Raw genomic sequence first — 21,053 nt, 5'->3', positions numbered from 1 at the left:
CCTGATAGAGAAGAGGGGAAAAAGGTGGTGGAGCGCCGAGAGAGGTGTGGGGGCTGGAGGGGAGCTGCTGAAAGGGAGGGAGACGGATGTCACAAATCAGAGGGACCCCTGCTGCTGTCTGGATGCAGCAGTGGCTGCGCAGTAGGAATGGGGGTGGGGGGTAGAGATTGAGGGAGCGTTGCAGAGTTGTCTTTCTGGCTGTGTTTGCGCCGTGCAGCCAGCTCCAGGTGCCCCCACTGTCAGCCCAGGATTGATGGATAGGAGCGTGCATTGCACAAAACATCAATTCTGTCCTGCTTTCTCTTTCATTCTGAGCCTCACGTTCCTCATCTCTCCTCCCTCTCCCTTTCTCACCCTCCCCTACTGATGCTGCTCCAGGTCCCTCGCCGGTTCCTCTCTTCCTCACTAGTTTCCACAAGGCATCCGTAAAGCCGACAGAGAGCACACCGTGAGGCAGCAGAACAGCGAGGCGGGCGGACTGCTATTTCTGTGACAGCCTTTTCTGTCTGGCAGGGTGCGTGAGAGCCGGAGCGCTGGACTGGACTGTGGTTTTCCGTGGGAGAGGAGGCGGTGGGGGAGCGAGGGGGAGAAGAGAGGGGCAGGTTGGACAGATGGAGGACGGCGGTACCCGGCACCTGGGATGCTGCGTGGTTGACGTGAACGAGCTGAGCGCCAACCCTGAAGGACTGAGCGCTGCCGGTGAGCCGCCTGCACTGTGTCTGTCTGCTGCTTCTTTTTTTTCTTGTTCCATAAATCTCGTCAGACACACAAACTCAGGGAATTGTCTTTGGCAGCGAACTCAAATGGTGGTATCATTTTTAACTTGAACTACACCATAACTAAGTTTATTCAGATGAGAAAAGTCCTATTGGTGCAAATTTCAGTTTGATATTAACTGGTTTCCAGATCAATGCTGAATAACTAAATCTGTTGGATTTTGGAGCTTATTTTCCATGTTGCTTATTGGAGGATGTTTTTTTGTTTTTTTGCAAAGTCATGTTGATGCCTCAGTGTCGACCATTGCCCCCAGTTACAGCAGAGACCACATTAAAAACAACTTGGCTGATAAATGAAGTGGGCTTTCAGTGTGATAGTTGCAGATTGTCCCTTTATGTCTCTAACTTAGTGTCTGATATTAATTTGCAAAGTATTCGACAATGACGAACAGCCTAAAATGTATGTTTTGTGTTTATGCTTCCTACTCGTATTTGATCATCTGTGCTCATATCTGCAGCAGTTCTCCAGTGGATTGAAAAAGTATTCATACCCAGAAACTTGTCAAACTACAGAGGTCAGTGTGTTTGATAGATCTGCATGATGCATAATTTTTAAATTGAAGGAAAATAGAAAATAGATACACAAATTTAGAAAATGCTGCATACCTTGTATTTGCAAAATAGCTGATGATCAGACAGGCTGTAAAAAGCTCTTCACAGTACGCTCTGAACTCTGAACATTTTTAAGTTTTGCACAAATTCACGTTTGGAATTTTGTCTGTCCTTTGATTAGACCATTCTAATATGACTGCCTTGTAATGGCTGTAAATTTAGGTTTGTTGTTTGCCTGGAAGGTGAACTTTCTCCACATCTCTAGTTTCTTAAGGTTTCTAATAGGTTTTCTTCCAGGATTGGATTTTTTTTTTGTCCTGGATTAAGCTTCATCCAGCTTTTCAACTCTAACCATCATCCCTGTTTAGGCTATAAAATCTGGACTCCCTCACCACTCACTTAAAATTGTTCATTCCAACTGGTGATGCACCAACTACACTTTAATATGCATTGATAAACACATTGGAAACCACATTGGTAAAACACTAGAAGCTAATATCAACAATTTTCCTTATCTCCACTCTCAAGAGTACGGCCAATCAGCAGCAAGGGAAAAACGAATGGGACACCTGGACTGGTTGCTTTGCAAACACTAAGCAGTAGCATGCTAACTAGCATCTTCTTCCACATGTTTGCTATTGCTATTTTGCTATTGCCTTCAATGCTTGTGCAAACTAGACATGATAGGGCTTACTTCTTCCTACTCCTTTAGAAGCAGCATTGCATAATTTCCAGGCAAATTGCACTATTTTGCAGCAGAATTAAGCAACAATGTTGCCTTTAGTTTTCATAAAAATGCAACTGAAGCTAATATTGCTACCTTCAATTGCATTTATGCAGCTGAAATATGACTTAAGTCATCTTTGACTTTGTAATTTAGCGCCTTGAAATGGGGACTCTGTCTCTTTAAGAAAGTTTTCTTCTTTCCAACACTCCGCCTTCAGAAGGTCATCACATTGCCCCTACTGACCCTTTAACAACGTTTTTACTAGCGTTTCACTGGGAAGTAACTCTTTGCTAAATGCTGCTGGCTAGTCTGAAGGAGCTGAGTGGGGAAGTCGCAGTGGAGATGGAAACTTGGAAACTGTAGCTACAAAGTGAAGCTTCATCCTCGAAGGCAGCTCTAGGTCTACCCAGACTTTTTTGCACAACTGACTGGTTGCCATAGGAGATTAAAGTATTTCTCAAACATGGATGAAAGAATCAAGGCAACACTCCAAGTATGTTTTTGATGAGGAAATAATATTATGATGTGAAGCTCAAAGTTGATTTGACATAAAACTGCAATATTTGGACAATAGCTAAACTGAAGCCAAAGTTCCCCATCTGAACAGTTGATGTTTGCAGCTTCTCCAGAGTTGAGAGGGTCTTTAAGCTCCTTTTAAATGAACACCAAGATGTTTGTAGTTTTTTAGTTTTACCATGGTTGTTCACTAGCAAATCTCCTAAGTCTCCACACAACATTTCAATTTATATTAAGATTGAACTCCACATTAGGGAACTTTATTTAATTAAAGTGTGGCATTTTCAGGCAATTGGTTGTGTTGGATTTTACTTAAGGTTGTCAGAATAAAAGGGGGCAAATACAAATCCTCATCACTCTATTTAGTTTTTTATTTGTTCAAAGGCATTTGAAGGCCAGACCTCGTTTTTCTTCCGCTTCACAATTATTTGGTACTTCGTGCTGGTCTTTCACACAAAGTCCCAATGAAACACACGACTGTAATGTGACAAAATCCCAGAAGGATCAAAGGGAAGTGCTGCTTGTTTCTCTGAGCACCTTTGCTGCAGTCTGTCCTTTCCTGTCTTGGTCTGCTGTCATTGAACCCTTGCAGAGGCAAACTTACCTTCCTTCTCTCTACTAAGAGAAATGACTGAGGAGGTAATCCTTATCAGGAATGTCACAAAGCCTGATTCTCAAATGTAATATCGCTGCTTTCAAAAAGGACAAATGCTGCATGCTGAGCTGCTGAGCGACATGGAAGTTCAAAATCATTTTCTCTGTAGGTATAAATAAATGGAGCACAAAGCAGAGAGAAGGGAGGTGCTTTGTTGCCTTGTCTCCTTTAAGCACACAAAATCTCTACAAAGAAGCTGAAACAGCATGCAAAGACTAAAGTGTGCTGAGAAAATTACACTGGTGTGCACAAGCTACATTAAAATACATGGTAACACATGTGCTGTCAACTGGAGCCACACGCTGCAGCACTCAACCTTCAATTCTAAACCCAATACACATAATCGTTAGGTTTTAAGTCCCACAAAACATATTTGTTGTGTGGTGGCACAATTATTAGTGTCCCGGGAGAAAATAACCAGCTGACACCATCCGGTATTGAGTATGAATTTTCTCTTACTCTATCTTATCATGCATTTTACGTTAACTGCTAATTACCTGTAGGTGGGAGTATGTCCATGCATGATTATCTGCCCTGCGATGGACTGCTGTCCTGTACGGAGTGTACACCTCTTACCCATTGGCTGCTGGAGGTAGCCACACAAAACTCTGCAACTGATGGATGAACACAGACAAATGCAAACTTTCAACACAAAAGACTTATTTCAAACTCCTTATTTAATGTTACGTTTTTTCACATTGTCATTATAAATGAGACAATTTGCTGAAGTTATTGTAAAATACATCCAGAGTTCAAGCAGAATTTTATGTCAACATGAGAAAACATTAGTAAAAGGTGAGACTGTCTTTGCCAGTTCCATATGATCCTCGCCTGCAGTGCGCTGAGTGAGCAAACTCTGCAGACTCATTTTAGCATAATTCAGCTGTCTGGTACAACCCACACACTTAGAAAAACCTGCTGAGATCTAAGATAGATGTTGGTGCATATGCCAGCTGAAATGGACACAACTTTCCCAGAGACAAACAGGTATGGCTCAGAATGAATAACAAAGACTAAATGCTGTTATTCTGTTAATTTCACTATTAAAAGGAACACTGAATAAAAATTTTATATCTAGCAATCAGGGTTAAATTTGTTTGACATTACCTAAATAATTTTAAAAATAAATATCAAAGTAAAATCTATAATTGTAGACTAAAAATCTAAAAACATTTTAAAGCACAGTGGAGGATGAGTGATCCTGTGGGACTGTTTTTCGTCCAATTTACCTGGGAACCATTCAGGGTGGCCAGGAAAATTTTAAATGAAATCTGATGGCCTCCACCAGAAACTTAAACCCTTTTATTGTCTCTTTAATTAGGCTAACTAATTTTAGCAATACAACTTATACAATAATATAATTCCCTGTATGTAGGACTTTTACTCTGACAGCATGGTCACCATATATTGAGTGGTTGAAAGATTTACTTAGAAGCAAATAATTAGAAGTGTGTAATAATTTTTTTTTTTGTTCATTGCAGCTGTCACTACATTTTGTATGCAAGTCAGCCAATATTGGATTTTATTTGATAGAATTGATTAGAAGGTTCCAACATCTGCTATATTCTGACTTAAATGGATGTAATTGTTCTTTCTAAAATAAAATTCCAATTTTGAACTTATGTAAATGGAAACGGATATTACAGCCCTCAAGCAAGAATACAGTGCTATTTTTTAAAATAACATCACAGCAAACGGAAAACGTCTAAGTCATCTTCTACTACTGTGTAAAATTCAAGATGGCGCCAATTACTAAACCTGGCATTTGCCAAGACGGTCACTGTTTAAAGGAGTAGTACAAAATGTTAACAAAGGTGTGACTTTTGAGTGGTAAACTTGAAAAAAGGGATGATTTACTGATATACTGATGCTTTCCAAAAATTCTATTGTAGGATTTTTTTCCAACTGAAAACAATTAAATTAGTTTGGATTTAAAAGAAAAATTATTTAACAAAATCTTAATAGGGAAGAAACTACATTCATGCTGGTGTTTTTATGTAGAACTTCAAAATGTGGAGAGAATTAACATGTGGAAGAGATAAAATGAATAACCAGGCTACCTATAAAATCATTTCATCAAAGGTTTATGACCATTAACCCTAAAAATGTAGATTTCATTAAATTTTCTGTCAGGCATTTACATTGAACCACTCACGACATAGGCAAGAAGGCTCACTACAAATGTGCACAAGCAATATTTCCTGCAATGATTAGTTGATGCAATGGTTGTAAGAAAGTCTTTTTAAACTTCAAAAAGAATCCTGAAGGGATGGGAGGAAAAAAGTCGTGGTACTCCCAAGTTTTTTTCTGCACTGAGATGGAGGATCCAGTCAGAACCTTCAAAGGTCACCTCTCTGCCCACAACACACACTTCACAGTTCAGACTTTGCAAGGGAGCAACAAAGATGGGCCATAAAAGGTGAAAACTTTTATTTTTCTTTTGAAAATAATCTGGATGTTCTTGATGGCTTCCATTTCTAAAGTCATGATAAGATGATCCAACTTCAGTTAATCTGAGAGTTTATCCTCATCAACAGAATGACAGAGCTTATAAAGGAGAATAGAATATTTTTTTGACTACCTTGCATGTCTATCCATCCAATGTTCCCACCAGCCTGCTGGAAACACTAGGATTAAATATGTCTAAATTAATTTTTGGAATAATTAAGAATATTTTTCTTAATGTTTATGTTTATTGAGTAGCATCCAGCTCTTTTTATTTATTTATTTTTTAAAATGTACCAGTTGGACCAGTGACAACAGGTGGAAAATAGCACATAACACTATAAACTGAACAACGCATATCTGCTCTTGCAGTTAATGTATAGTGTACATTGTTCCTGTTTTAAATAATTCGTCAATTTTGGATCTTTTTTGACCAATAGTCTTGATCTAAGATGAACTCATGAACAGCCTTTGGAGCTTAAATTCATTTCTGCTTAGTTAGCCTACTGTTCTTGCTTTGTCCCTCTCTCTTTTTCTTTTTGCATTTTGAAGCTGTGCCTGAAATCTGGCTGCAACCTAACAGGAAAAGTGAATATTTGTAGTTTTCCTGTGGCTTGGTGCACATTAATCAGGTGTGGAAATTATACAAATTAGTTTGGATTAAAAAGAAAAACTATTTAACAAAATCTTAATGGGGAAGAAAGTACATTCATGATAGTGTTTTTATGTAGAATGTGGAGAGAATTAACATGTGGAAGAGATAAAATGAATAAATAAATGGGCATGTGTTTATAAGTTCACTAATTATGCATAAAATTATGACCTTAGACAATCATGATGGTGCTGCTTTTTGTCAGAAACCAGTGTTCTGCAGATATAACCTGACATTTGCCACCCATCTAAATCGTTCTCTGGTACAAAATGGCAGGATTTTTAGTTGACAGATGTAGGGGAGCGAGACTAATGAGAAAAATCTGATTGCAGTTGTATTTTGTTTTCCTTTGGTGTCCTGAAAGACAAAGGAGAAAGCCAAAGCACATAATTACCATGTACAGCAGAGTCGACAAGTTGACAGCCCTGCATTATCAGTTGCAGGTGAAATGGTTTATCTCCACTTTGTTGACGGGAGACAAGAGTGGGATTGAACTCTGCTGCCATGCAGTTATTAAGATGAGGCTGTTCTGTTTTTTTTTTTTGTACACACTCCCAACACTAAGGAAGAAATTATGCCATTTTAGCTATCAGCTAATCACATCACAATTTGCATAAAGGAGCGTGAGTTTTCGCTGTCAGCCTTTACCTGAAATATTAATTAGTGTTTGGTGTTTGACATGATAAAGCTATCACAGAGCCACCTCTCTGTCGGCGCCCTTGTTAACCTTCCACACTACATCTCTTATCGCAGTGACAGTCGAGACCACCTCGGCTGCACCAACTGATTCACAACACTTCATTAAAAGCTGGCAACAAAACCATCTGTCCCCTCTCAATCTCCCACCGCAGTAATGTGAGGATAACTCACTCCTGCATTCAGCACCACTCGTCCTAATGGGATGCCTGTCTGTGCAAACATCAATCGAGTTACTGTAGAGGTGCGATCACCGGATGGATCGCCGTGAATGATGCACCCGGGGCTTTTAGGGAATTTTAAAATGCGGGAATGAGGGGAAAAATGTGCACAGGGTTGGACAAAAGGAGACTGAATACAGCAATCATTGAGCATTTATCTGTGTGCACTCGTGAGTAGAGCCGCTGGCTGGGGCGGAAGGGGGAATGCTATTTATATCCTTGAAATATCAAAGCCCATGCTGAGCCAGCCGTATCAGTAAATTATTTATATCTCCTCAAAATCTAAAAGAAGATACTACTCAAAATGTTACTCTTCTGAGGGAACTTCTCTGTGTAATATCTATTCATGAGGAGAATAAGTAGAAGTGATTAGTTTGTGAATCCTCTGCTTTTCTGTTGACTGGAAATTTTTATTAAAGTGCACCGGACAGTTATTTTTCATGCATTAAGGAGCTTACACCAGTGACATCAGTTTCTCTGTCTCACGTTTGTGTTTATCATCATGTACAATGGATAAGATGACTAAATTTTACTAAGGAATGTCAAATTTTTACTAAGGAATGTCTAATTTTTAGCAAAGAAACAAGCAGAGAAAAAAGGTTAAGTGATCATCTGTAGGATGGACAATTTACCACCCAGGTCATTCATTAACTCTGTCATTCCACAGAAATCCCCCCATGCTGCTACATCCTTACAAATTCTCCTCTGTGCTCCCTTCAGCGTGCCTTTCCCCCCACTGATACCACCCGCAGACTCGGGGGGGCTGTGCTGTTATTTCTGGAGCCAGATGAAACTGCGGTATAGCAGGCGGGTACACCTCATTTGCTCTGGGCCCCTTCGGGAGATGCATCTGCATGTGCAGCCCGCCTGCCGCCTCGCTGAGCTTATTACCATATTCATAATGCTGCCGGATATCGATTATAAATACCACACCTGTGCCACTTTTCTCCACATAGTTGTTCTGAGCCACATTGTGGCTTAGAGCATTGTGTGCTCGTCGCAGGTATGAGTGAGATGGGCTGCACGGGCGGTATGCAACCACGTAATGTTTAATTATTGCGATTAGACCATGTAGCTGTGCAGAACATATCCAGTATTTTCTTACAGGAATTAATGGCATGCATTATATTTAGAGCTTCAGGACAAAATCACAGTAAAACACACTGATTTGCAAATGATCAAATCCCAGCGATTGAGTTGAAATGCAGAACCTTAAAACACTTGATGCCAAAAAGCATATTAAAAATGAGAAAACAAAAAAAGTTGGGAAATGTACTTGCTTGTGTGTCTGTTGCATCATTTCTTCTTTTAACCAAACTCATGCCACTTTGAGTAGTTTTACAACTGGAGTCTTTTCAGATTCTTTCTTGGCTGATCAACAATTCAGAGCCTTGTTTGCCATGTCAGACAGATTTTTACTGGGAGACAGATCTGAACTGCAGGTCCGGGAGGCCATTTTTGTACATCCTGCAGATGGTTCGACATAATGATGATGATGTTGATAAATAGGTGTTTACTTGATGACATTTATGTATCTTTGCTGAAATATCAATATCCTCTTCTCTGATCTGGATGGGGGATTAGACATTCCCGAAACCTGTCATACTTTTCTGTCAGGATTGTTGCTCCCTTCTAAAAAGTGCAAAATAATCATGTCAAAGTCAAGAATGCATTTCTTACATTCTTACCAACGTCACTGTGTTTCCATAAAGTACATTTTTTGTATCTTGATATATCACATTAGAAAAAGTTGATGAAAATGGCAAAATTTGAATTAGCTTCCTCAATTTCAAAATGTTTGGTTTTTTTTTGTTCAGATGGTTTTTGGGTTTTCATATGCTTGGTGCAATTGCATTAGCTCCGTCCATGCTAATGCACGGACGGATTAGCATGAAAATCCGTTTGTGCAATTATAAAAATGAAAAAATAGAATTTAAGGAATGTAAGGTACGGTAGTGTTGCTACTCACTCATGTACAGTAGGTGGCGGTATGTAGCTTAAAGTTGCTTGCGATCCGCCGTAATAGAAAAGAAGAAAGAGGATGGGGGTTGGGGTGGTGGTGAAAAAAACAGTGATGCGCTAAGACTTTTCAATTTGAAGTGGATTGACAATAATGGAAATGTAAAAATCACAATGAAGATGAGGAGGATGAAACGGAGGAAGAGGAAAAAGTTGGCCGAAGAAGCTGTACTTGTGCTGCTGCTGCCACATTCGGCTTCATAAAAGACACAATGAATGGCGCACCTCTGGTCAGACTGCGTGATCTGGTAAATAGTTTTGTAAGTAGCTCAGTTTAGGGTCCGGTCTTAACAGCTGTTTAGGGTCCGGTCTTTGCTCTGATGTCATTTAAAAGAGCTTCCACGGTTTCTCCCTCGCTTTCCCTCAGCAGTGTTAAGCTTTGTTTTATGTGGTAAATGATCCAAACTCACCTCACTATTTTCTTTTAATTATAGCCAACAATGACGCAGAACTGCCTAAATTTACACCAGTCAAACGCAATATGATAAAAAACAAATAGGGAAAAGTTAACCTTCTTGTTAGTGATGTTACGTGATGTGCCGAGGCTTCGACGCGTGTGTGGAGTAATGGAGGGGGCGTTTCCGTAAAGCGCGTATCGAGGCTTGCTTCATTTAGGGGAGGAGCCGAAAACGATGACGTCCGAAGCCTCGCTGCCCGGCTGTACCACGTGACTGCTTCGGGAAGTGGCTCAGATGTTGGCGCGGGGTTTGACAGCTTTAGAAACCCCACAGGCTCCATTCAAAATGTGGGTTGTTGTAGGCGAGTTGCGGTCAGTTGAGAGAGTGGAAAGAGTTTGGATAGTTTGGATAGCAGAGGTTGGATAGTGGCTATTTAGTTTGAGACAGTTAGTTTGGTGTTTGGAGAGTTTAGGAGAGAGAAAGAGATAGGAGATTTAGGAGCGCGAGGACAGGACAGGAGTAGGATGGAGCCGGCGAGAAAGAGGAGGATTTCCCCTATGTGGGAACATTTCGATTTGATAAGCCCTAACAAGGTAAGGTGAACTGAACATTTGCAGATGCATTAGGTTTGCTTATGAGGAACTGTATTTTTCACTGTTTCTTATTTTCTGTAAAGGTGAGGTGTTTATTGTGCTCCAAGGAGTTGGAGTACAATAATAACACCTCATCCATGTAGTGTCAAAAAAGTGAAATCGTTTGAAACCAAAAACTGTGGCGAAATTGTTGTTTCTTAATAAAAATGCATGAAATCATCCAAGTTACACAAGCATTAGCCTATTCACTACCCCCTCCCTAGTTCCACAAGCACTTTAACTGTCCTCTGCCTGATTAAGCCCAGGCCATTTTTCTAGAGTCACAGAAAAACTTTATTACACAACATGCCATATCACATGACACTACTATTTTGGGAATAATTACACACAGAGAATACATTCAAACAATATTTTATTATACACATATGTGTATACATAATTTATGTAGACAAATGATTTCGTCCTGCATCTTTTGTGAAGTCATTCCCAAGAGCCATAATAGACAAAAATTCAATGCATCATACGTGTTAAGATACAGCTGGCTGTGATTATACACCTGGCCAGTAGGTGGTTTTGTGTGCACATGAAGCCTCAAGAAATGAACCCTTTCTCGAACCAGTTGGCTCAAGTGGTTCAATGCCTCATGAGGCTTCATCTCACCATCACTACTTCTTGTGTTTTCTCTGTAGATTCCAGTAGCCATCTACGTCATCAACCCAGCATGCATTGCGCAGGTGAAAAAAATATAACAAAATATACATTATTTTGAAGTTATGAGTTTTGACGTATTACAAACAGTATTTTTTTAGTTAATAGAAAAATTACTACATATTTAGGCCAACATGTTAAACTAATCGTGGATCCCTTTTAAATATTAAGAGAAGCAAGAAGTTGATGCAAATCAAATAGTAGTAAACAAGTATTCTGGAAGAGTGGTGAGAAGTTAACCATTGTCAAAAGAAAGCTATAAGATATCTTCTTTGCCATATAATTTGCTGATTTAAATTTTATTTTTATGATTGTGAGAAACGCTATATAAATAAACTTTGCACTGCAAAAATACAGAATTTTAGCAAGTATTTTTTAAATCTACTTTTTAGAGCAAATATTTTAGTACACTTGAAATTAAACCAAACTAACTTAATATTGATAAAGTTTTAGTTCCACTGGCAGCTTATTCCATTTGTAGGTGAAATAATCTGCTGGTACTTCCACTAGTACTTTTTAATCAATATTAAGGAATCGTTTACTTAAAACAAGCTCCTACTCCCACATCTTGCTGTAAAATTACCTGTGAGTTTTGTCTGATTTCAATGTACTAAAATATTTGCACTAGAAACTACATCAATAATAATTGGTAAGATTTTGTGTTTTTGCACTGCACTTACTTTGCTGAAGGAGCTTTGGTAAGATGAGACCAGAATTTAGTCTCCTATTCTGCATACAGAACACGTCTTACGGAGTACAAGCCAAAGCAGGCAGACTTAAAAAAAAAAGAAAAATACAAGATGATAGACTTGAGAAATGGAAAGCTCTCATCTGGACTGCACTGCTGTCAGATGTGATGACGTATCTGTCTTGTGCTAGACACCAGCAGTTGCAGCAGCCCTGCCTGTGAGAGGAGGAGCCTGGAGGAAGAGACAGGCGCTCATACACCTGCTGTGTCCTCAGGCTGCAGTGGTGCAATTTAACACCGATCTTGAAAACCCAACGCATGCAACAGTTTCCAGAGCGATGCTGGAACACACTGAGTCTTTGTCTTCGAAGGTGCAACATAAACTGTTGACTGTGTACAAACAAAACATCTGGCACCATCCTTTCATTAATATTTGACAGTCTACCTAAGAGCTCTGCATATAAAAGCAGACAGCTGTGAATTGTAATCCTCCTTCCGCTCTTGTCAACATTCACTTGCTTTTCAGCACGTTGGGTTTTTTGTGATTGGCATCCCTTCCAACCCACATCTAACTTATCTTCATTCCTCATCTTTAATTATTACTGCAATGTCAGGGATTTGTCACTGCCTCCTACAACTCTGAAAAGTTCATGTATGGCACAGATGGAGTCCTCTAAACAAATTAGGCTGTCACAATGACAATCCCTTATGATAACATGGCAGCAAAGGCAGGACCGAACAGCCGGCTCTGTCTCGGTCTACATATCTAAAGGGTCCCCTTTTTTTAAACAATGCAGCATGACATTCTGGCTTATTAAAGTTTCATATGGTCCTACAAGGAAGCTTTAGTGGTGACAACATGAGCAGACACCACCCGAGAGGAGCATGAGGTTGACAGTTATGAGAAAACCAGATCATGACAGGAAGTTTATTTAAATACAGCTGCTTTTAAAAACTGTATGTGAATACATTTTCTTTAAGTCTATGTAGTTATATATATATATACATATACAGTTCCATGTAGTTATATATATATATATATATATCTTCCACATAATTAGTTATGTGGAAGATTTATTTTAAAGATGGTCTATTGTGCTTTCTTGAACAGGTTAGGTTAGGATAGGGCTATGGGCTACACAAATACATTTTATGAACAAAATCATTCTTGGATAATGATATTTTAGTCTGCTCTGTTCTACATATTTTGAGCTCTTTTCAGGATAAGCTGTTTTAGTACCTCTTGTCTCTTTAAATCCCAATACGCTGCTGCTGGCCACGCCCCCTAAACTCAATGTTTGCATTCACATGTGAAAATCGCACTCTAACAGCAGAGAAACAGCCATTACATAACCTTGATAAGTATTTTCTTTCTTTTTTTTTTGCTCCTCCTTTTAATCAACAGAGAGATGGACAATTAAAAATATATTTATTTATTGTATTTCACAATATTTACATTTCAAGTGAAACTGTTTTTCCGATAGACTCAAGAATCTCCTGTTAGTAATCACACTGATCCATTTTAATGGCCAAGTAACAAATGTAAAACACAAAAATAACATGAAACTAATTCTTGATTTTTGAGAAAAATGTTGCAGTGCCAAATTCCTGAGTTGAAGGAAAACTTTGCAAGAAAGAAAAAGGAGAATTCAAAATAAAAGTCTTTTGAGAGAAGATTCAGAGTTGAGATAAAAAGTAGAAGCCTTACTTTTGGCCTGGGTCTTTTTATGTCACCTCTCAGTGAACCCAACTGGGTTCCTGGATCTTTGGTTCCTCTCGACAGGGGAATCTCTGCACAGCATCTGTCCAACCTGACCTCAAGGTCGTCTCTACAGGGAGGCATCTGCCACAGACCTTGAATGTTTGGTGGTTTCTTTTGTTGGAATCTAAATCGAACAGTTAAGGGGGGGGGACAAACTTTCACCTCCAGCAAATAAACTGAAGCTGCTGAAACATTAAGGAGCATCAAGAGGAGAAACAAAGAGTTAGGGTAAATAAAGATTTGCCACCAAATCTACCGGTCGATCAGATCCAGAATACAGATCAGGGAAGGCAAAACTTCTTTGATGCTTCTGTGTGTTGCTCTATCTCTTTAGAAATTCACACTCTGACTCTCCTCTGAGTTAGCAGAGGAGAGCTACAACATCATGATGTCATCAGGTGCTGGTCACCCCAGCAGCGAAAAGCCTTGGAAAGCATTTGTGCATCACGTTAGATGATGATTAAGAAAAACAGGCTCTACTGTCCAAAACCGTCTCAGTGGGGAGACAGTTCCAGAACAGTAAATATTATTTTACTGGGTGGAAGCAGTTTGAGCTCAAGGTCTACTAAGGTCTAAGTTAGCAGAAAAAGAACATTCACTCCAAAGAGGCAGTATTATGAAAAATCAACTTTTATTAGCTTTACATCGTGTTATGTTATTATACATACATGGAGTGTTTCCTCAATTTTTTCACGCATGTTTGAGAAATCCTTTAATCTCCCATGACAACATTCAGCTGTGCAAAATGCCTGGGTGAACCTAGCTCCGCCCTCAAAATGCAGCTCCTCCTCAGAGCTGCAGTTTCCAAGCTTCGAGCTTCCATCTCACAGAGCTGCCCTCTCCCACAACTCCCCCACTCAGGTCCTTCAGACTAGCCAGCAGCAATTAGCAAACACCCAGAGAACTCTGCATTATAAGAGCTACTTTTTAGAGAACGATGGTAAAAAGGTTGTTTTGATGACTTCCTGAAGGCAGAGTGTAGGGAAGATGAGGACTTTCTTAAAGAAACAGAGGCCCGATTTCAAGGCATTAAATTGTAAAGTAAATTTTTTAAGTCATATTTGATATATGTGGCATTTTCATAACAACTGAAGCTAACATACTTACTTGATTGTGCTATACAGTGACACTGTGTGCCTGGAAAATACATAATACTGTCCCTTTAAGAACACTATTTGACCTCATCTAAATGAACGTCTTGTGACTGAATGCCATCTTCGCAAAACAGGTGTGTTTTTAGCCTTGATTTAAAGGAACTTGGTGTTTTCAGCTGTTTTGCCAATTTTTTGGAAGTTTGTTTCAGATTTATTGTGCATAGAAGCTGAGTTCTGCTTTTCTATGTTTGGTTCTGGTACTCAGAATGCAGCAGAGCAGACCAGAACCAGAAGACCTGAAAGATCTGGAAGGTTGATACAATATCTTTAATGTATTTTGGGGCTAAGCCGTTCAGTGATTTGTAAACTAACAGAAGAATTTTAAAGTCTGTTCTCTGGGTGATGTATTCTACATTCCTGGTGTTGGTGAGAACGCCAACAGCAGTGTTCTTATGCACATGTATATTCGTAGATATGTACTGTACACCACTGCCCAGACAGAGTGGAAATGGGCCATTTCAGTAGCATGCTTTTGCTGTGAGAAACTCCAGAACCAAATTGATCTGATCGGTGCACAGTTACAGCTGCCAGAGAACAAAATGACCAAAATCTATCTAGCCTTTGTAAATGATCCTCATTTCATTTAATGTCTGTTATCTAAACTCTAGTGGCTCCAATAAATCAGAAATCACCCTGAATGTGTGGCCCATTAGTGGAGTTGATGAGCCTTAGAGAGGCCAGTTGTGTCTGTGGGCACATGAGCAACACACTCGGTGCTCTAAGGCCGTCGTGTGTCGATCCAACCTGCAGGCGTTTTCATCTGCTTTGTGTTTGAGCGGTGGTGTCGGACTGGGAGAGCAAAGAATGAGAAACAGCACTGGTGACAGATGATAGAGGCAGTCAGAACACTGCTCATCTTTTTTGGCATGAGCCCTCAAGGACAATCCATACCAGAAACTCTCGTTTGAACACCCGACAAAGTTTGTAGGCTTTTTTGCATAATCTAAACGAACAGTTCTGGGAGATTGTCACGCTTAGAATTTTAGAATACCATTTCTCTGCTATCGAGCTATTTTCTTATTAAAATAGTTTCCACAATCTGAGCTCCAGTCCCCATCTCTCATTAGGCCTATTGGCTGCCGATAAATTATTGGCTAAAGATGATTTAGTTGCTTTTAAAAGTTAATGACTCAAGTACTTCTTACTAGAGAATGGTGTCACATTGGAGTGTTGCGTCGTCAGGGTGTGAGTGGACTGGTTGTCAGAGCAGGAATCCAGGTAGCAGAGCTGCACAGTGTGGCTGGATGTGAAGAATGCACACAGCAGGAAAGACAGACCGCGACGAGCACCGGTCGGGAGGATGCAACCGAACGAGGCTGCCAGGAGACGAAACGCGTACAGACTTGATTGTATACAGAGTGAAGGATTTCAGGAAATGTGAGGAATGGGAACAGAACTTTGCTTCTCAGTCACACTGTGGCAACACGTAGGGAAGTTGACAATCCGGTGAGCAGCGGGCGTCAGTGTGTGGGTATTTATACTGCAGAGGCTTGATGAATGAAGGCTCCCAGGTGTGCGGGCAGAAATAGAGAGACTAGAACATTATGGCTCTTATTTACTCACACACTGTCACACAGAAAACATGGGGGTGGATAAGCAAGAGACCACCCTGACATGCAGGAAGAAGGAAATGAAGGCATGGGCCGCCTGGGATAGGTCCACTCACACTTACAGTATGTCAGGGAAATACTGCTGGCTAAATTTGTTTGGCACATAAAGCAGGTTGGGCTGCAGAGGGTAGAACTGCTGCCTTGCATCAAGAAGGTCCTGCATGTCATTTGTATGATCTCCATGTGCATGTGTGGGTTCTCTCTGGGTAATCTACTTTTTTTCCACAGCCCATAAATACGACATTCAGGTCAATTGGTTTCTCTAAGTTGACCTTATACTGTATATGAGTTTGTGTGCATTATTGTGTCTCTGTACCTGAGTTTCCATTACAAATGTGCAGAAAACTTTGTCTATTCCTCTAATGTAAAAAAACCCCACAATTTTGCAATTTCTGTATTTCCATTAAATAAGAAACATAATCAAAATCCCATTGTTGACATAAGTCATTAAAAAAACATGCCGCACCATCATCCTTCTACCATTTCTTTTCATCTTCTTTGTTGTTCTGTCAGTAGTAACATCCGGTTGTGGACTTGTTTCATGTAAAAAAAAAGTGTTTTTATTTCAGTTTTTTTAAATACTCTAATTCCGATACAGTCAAAAAACCACTTCAGACTAGTGCAAAAAGTTTTATCAAAAATCTGAGTTGTGTTTCCAATTTGCACAATCGTATGGTGAACAGAAAAGCAGCTTGTCTGTTCAACTGGTAACCTGTCCAGGGTGTCCCTCCCTCTTAGCCAATGGCTGCTGGAGATGGACAACCCTGCACAAATAAGAGGGTATGGACAAGGATAAAGATACAAAGATTGATCTTTTCCAAGATCTTCTTTAAGCAAAAACATGTTGTTTTTCAATTTTTTAAAAAAGATTAAGATATCAAGAGAACCTTAATTAGTGAGATCTTATTCTTTTTCTCTCTCTCCTTTTTTGTCCTACAGCTGTGACTGTAACTCCAAAGCTGAGACAGTTGGAGTTCAGCATTGGTAAGTCTCTAATCTTGCACAATGTTGTTCTCTACATAACATGGATTATGTGTACACATACTAGCAGGGGTGTCTAAAGTGCGGCCTTATGTTGCCTGCCGGCACATGCTGATTGTGTTGAGGAAAGATTTTTACTGACAAATAAAACTCTTATAACAATTGAAAATGTTTGGTAGTACGACACCAAGAAGTATCTGCTTTTTAAAAACCACAGTTTGTGCTTTTCTGATGTCACAGTAAGTAGGACCAAAAATATGCTGTGACTTTAACTCATAAGAAACTTGGCAAAGAAAGAATCACTTGTATGCAATTCTTGTTGCAAAAGAACAGTTTATTGACCAACAAAATGGAAAACAGTTGACAACAAGCAATTAGGAAGCAATATGCAATTTAATGAGGTACATTTACGAGGCACTTTGTGTTCAATTTACAACGATTTGCAGATCTGTTTCCTATAAAATACAACTGCTGCATGTGGTGAATGATGGTATCATTTTCATGAACTGTCTCTTGCATGTACCAGCCTGAAGTTGTAGTTTAGATGTTGATTCAGGAGCATCAGCATGAAAATTTTAGTATGCAGTTGCTTTGGTGGTTTTGTGGCTTTGTGTGGTAGAATCATCACAGGAATCTGTTGTACAAAGACAGATTGGTTCAGAGTGGATGTTGGCGAGGCCTGAGATCTTAGCATTGCCATTGTTCTCACTCTAAAGGAGTTATTCTTAATTTGCTGTGATCCAGTGGGACCTGAAGAACGTCGAGCAACCCTGAACTTGTGTCAACAAGTCCTATAGTGCTCACAAGTTGGAGTGATTTGTTTTAAAAATGACTTGTTTTATCAACTTTATCTCAAAGCTTCAGCTGCTTGTTTCTCTGGAACAGCTATAAAATGCATTACAGAGCATTTTGTTTTCGAAGTCCCTGCTATCTAAGGAGGGAATCGTATGCATGTGTTTGAGTTTTTTCCAGCTCTTATTAAAACTCTGGGCTCGTATTTGTGAAAGAGCTGCAGCTGTTCCATATTCCACGGGGGTGAAAAATTAGTATAATGGGTCTTAACTGTTTTCACTTTGTGTGTGTGGTGTGGGAGTGGCAGCAAACCTCCTCCATAACATCACAGCCAATTAACATTTAATGAGATAACTGTAGGAAAGCACATTTTTTACTGGAACAATGCTTTGCTGTGATGGTGATGATTAAAAAGGAACTGTTCCACTTTTGCATATAAATTTCAGCTTATTTGTCATAAAAAAAAAAACATGTCTGTTTAAATGGAAACAAACTGAAAGAAGTTGACCAGTTCTATAGGAACCAGTGGTTCCCAAAGATTTTCAAAATTCAAAAGTTCAAAAGGTGCTTTTGAATTGTGAAAGTTCCAAAAAGATGAATAAAAGTTAATGGTTGTAATATACGAAGATGTGAAAAATCATTTTGCACATCACTGCAATTTGAAACACTTCTAGTAGTTTTTTTTTTATTTATGCCATCAGTATTTCCACTTTTCAGAGCAAGATTTAATTATGTACCAAAGTACTTCTGTCGGATGACTGCCGAATTTTTAAGGCGAGAAATGCATAAAGATCAGAATATATTTGAATCAAGGAATGGCTGCATTTAAAAAAAATAAATTTGTTGTTTTCTAACGCAACCTTCCTGGTGTCAAAGGAGTTGAGATACTCATTGAATTTTATATCATTTCATTTAGTTACATCATCTGAAAATGTCAAAGACAAGCTGCTGTGGAAGAAGCTCAGATTTTTCCGAGTGAGGTTTCTTTTATGTTATGACCAGTAAATTCTGGTCTTAACTGCAGTCGATAATTCTCTCAGCGTCTTCACTTTAATCAAAGTAAAGAGAATTCAGAATTCACCAAAAGCTAAAGATTTACATCAGCAAAGTCTTTGTTCTGCTCCGATTAATGATCCTGGTACTTTTTAGCCGTAACCAAAACATTTTTTTGTTGTTTTCGTTTTTCCAGCCAGGTCATTTAAAATTACACACCCTTGAAATTATACAAGGTAAAGTTCATTCAGATCATTAATAAATTATTGTGATAAATTACGTACGCATTTTTTATTAAATGTTAGAAGCATCAAACTCACATAGCTTTAATTTCTGGAAAGCAAAAAACAAAACTAAAAAAAATGAAATCAAAGCCTTTATACAAACTTTTACTTTACATGGTGTTCAAATCCCTTCATCTTTGTCCAATATTTTCAATATTAGAGTCAGAAGAATCAGATTTTTTTGGCCCAAGTCTTGCCACAGATTGTTAATAGATTAAGGTCTGTACTTTGATTAGGCCAGTCTAATACTTGCCCTTTACTTTCAAGTTTTGATATGGTTTGGTTTTCTTGTGGAAAACCGACATAGTGATCTGATTGAAGCTCATGTTTGATGTTTCTCCTGCATGGCTTGTTGCAAACTGCAGTAACTTCATCTGACACTCTTCTTACCATGCTTCCAAAAAAGTCAGATCTGTTGGCTGATTGACTAGATGTCCTGTTGATAATTTTTCTTACCTTATGCATGGATCTCTGGATTTCTTCCCTTGGATCACTTGACCGCTTCTGTGATTCATTCTCTCCTTGCTCTGTGAATTTAGGTGGTAGGTTTTGTTTTTCTAGGTTTGCATTCGTGCCAAACTCTTTCCATCTATAGATGATGAATTGGGAAAAATGCTGTTTCAGATTCTAAGGTTTCAATATTGCTTTTTAACCTAATTCTGCTTTAATTGTAATCTCCGCCACAACTTTCTGCTTTGTCCGTTAGTGTTGCTCATGACTAATATTCTGCAACAGACTTCTGAGTCCTTCACAGAACACCTGGATTTATAGGGAGATTAAATCAATCACAGGTGGACTAATTAGGTGAATCCAGCAGCTTGCACTGTAATTTATAAGAAGTATCAGATTTGAGGGGACAGATAAAAATGTTGCTCAAATTTTCAATATTTTGAACACAATAATTTTTGCTTCACTTAAGAAATGATGTATTACTTTTTGTTTGTCTCTCCTGTACCGTCCCGATACACAAATGTAAAAAATGTAAATTTTATTAAGCTCTGTTATAAATGGCATTTTCCCCAGACTCTTAGACAAAATGATGTGCAGATCAGAGCAATGGCACATTAGAGAATAATGTTGTTGAATTGATTTAGGTGATGAATGCTTATCATTAGACATATATCATTCTGGAGATGAGCATGTATTTGTCTCATGTGGTAACCCCCATGCTTCCCTCTGCCATTACACTGAATTCAGATTCCTTCTGGAGGTCACATAAGCCTCCTGCATTAAAACCCATTGCTTAAAAATTCATCTTGAAAGACGTCAACGTATTCCAATCAGTCTGAATAAATACACTGCAGTAATTGAAGTCTCCAAGGATGGGCAAACATTATTACTCAAATTGAACAATTGTTGTGGTAATTTGGGAATCAGTTCCGATTTACTTTGGCAGTTTGAGTAACTTGAATGAAATTGCCAGTCGTGACATTGTTGAATTAATTTTCACCTAAGCTAAGGAAGGCAATTCAGTAGTAATCAACAGAAGGATCTGCAAATGTAATTTTCTTGAAGCCACTCCAAATTTGTTCACTCCTTTTTTTCTTGCTCTCCAATCCATTATTTGAGTCCGTGACATTTTAATGAGCCATATTCCTCCTCCCTCCATCCATGTTTCTCCCTCATTACCTCCGCTCTCCCCCCTCCATTTAGACTTCCTTCCTAAATCTCTAAATGTTTCTCTAGGGGACTCTCTTGTCCTGTCTCGTCACTCTCTCCATTTCCTTTTCCTGCCTCCCCCACCTACAGTAATAAAGGTTCTTAGTGCAGAGGTTTCATCAAAACGCCACATTCCTTTGAGAAACCCATTATTGTGGCGTTTAAAGGGGAA

At 39.1% G+C, this 21,053-nt stretch overlaps 1 protein-coding gene across 2 annotated transcripts in view; it reads left to right on the top strand.

Annotated features, from left to right (window-relative positions):
- Positions 1-237: 237 nt before the first annotated feature.
- Positions 238-21,053, top strand: part of inpp4b (inositol polyphosphate-4-phosphatase type II B) — a 198,999-nt gene continuing 178,183 nt past the window's right edge. Inside the window, exons 1-2 of one of the 2 annotated variants that reach the window (XM_028016222.1) lie at positions 238-699; positions 17,112-17,156. In XM_028016222.1, the coding sequence (XP_027872023.1) occupies positions 612-699; positions 17,112-17,156 (133 nt within the window). In that variant the 5' untranslated portion in view covers positions 238-611. The remainder of the gene's footprint in view (positions 700-17,111; positions 17,157-21,053) is intronic. The other variant, XM_028016220.1, reaches the window with a different exon arrangement.

This window comes from Xiphophorus couchianus, chromosome 5, assembly GCF_001444195.1.
Source record: "Xiphophorus couchianus chromosome 5, X_couchianus-1.0, whole genome shotgun sequence".
Lineage (NCBI taxonomy): Eukaryota > Metazoa > Chordata > Actinopteri > Cyprinodontiformes > Poeciliidae > Xiphophorus > Xiphophorus couchianus.
The sequence above is the reverse complement of the archived record's forward strand: the minus strand, read 5'-3'. Positions and strand labels throughout refer to the sequence as shown.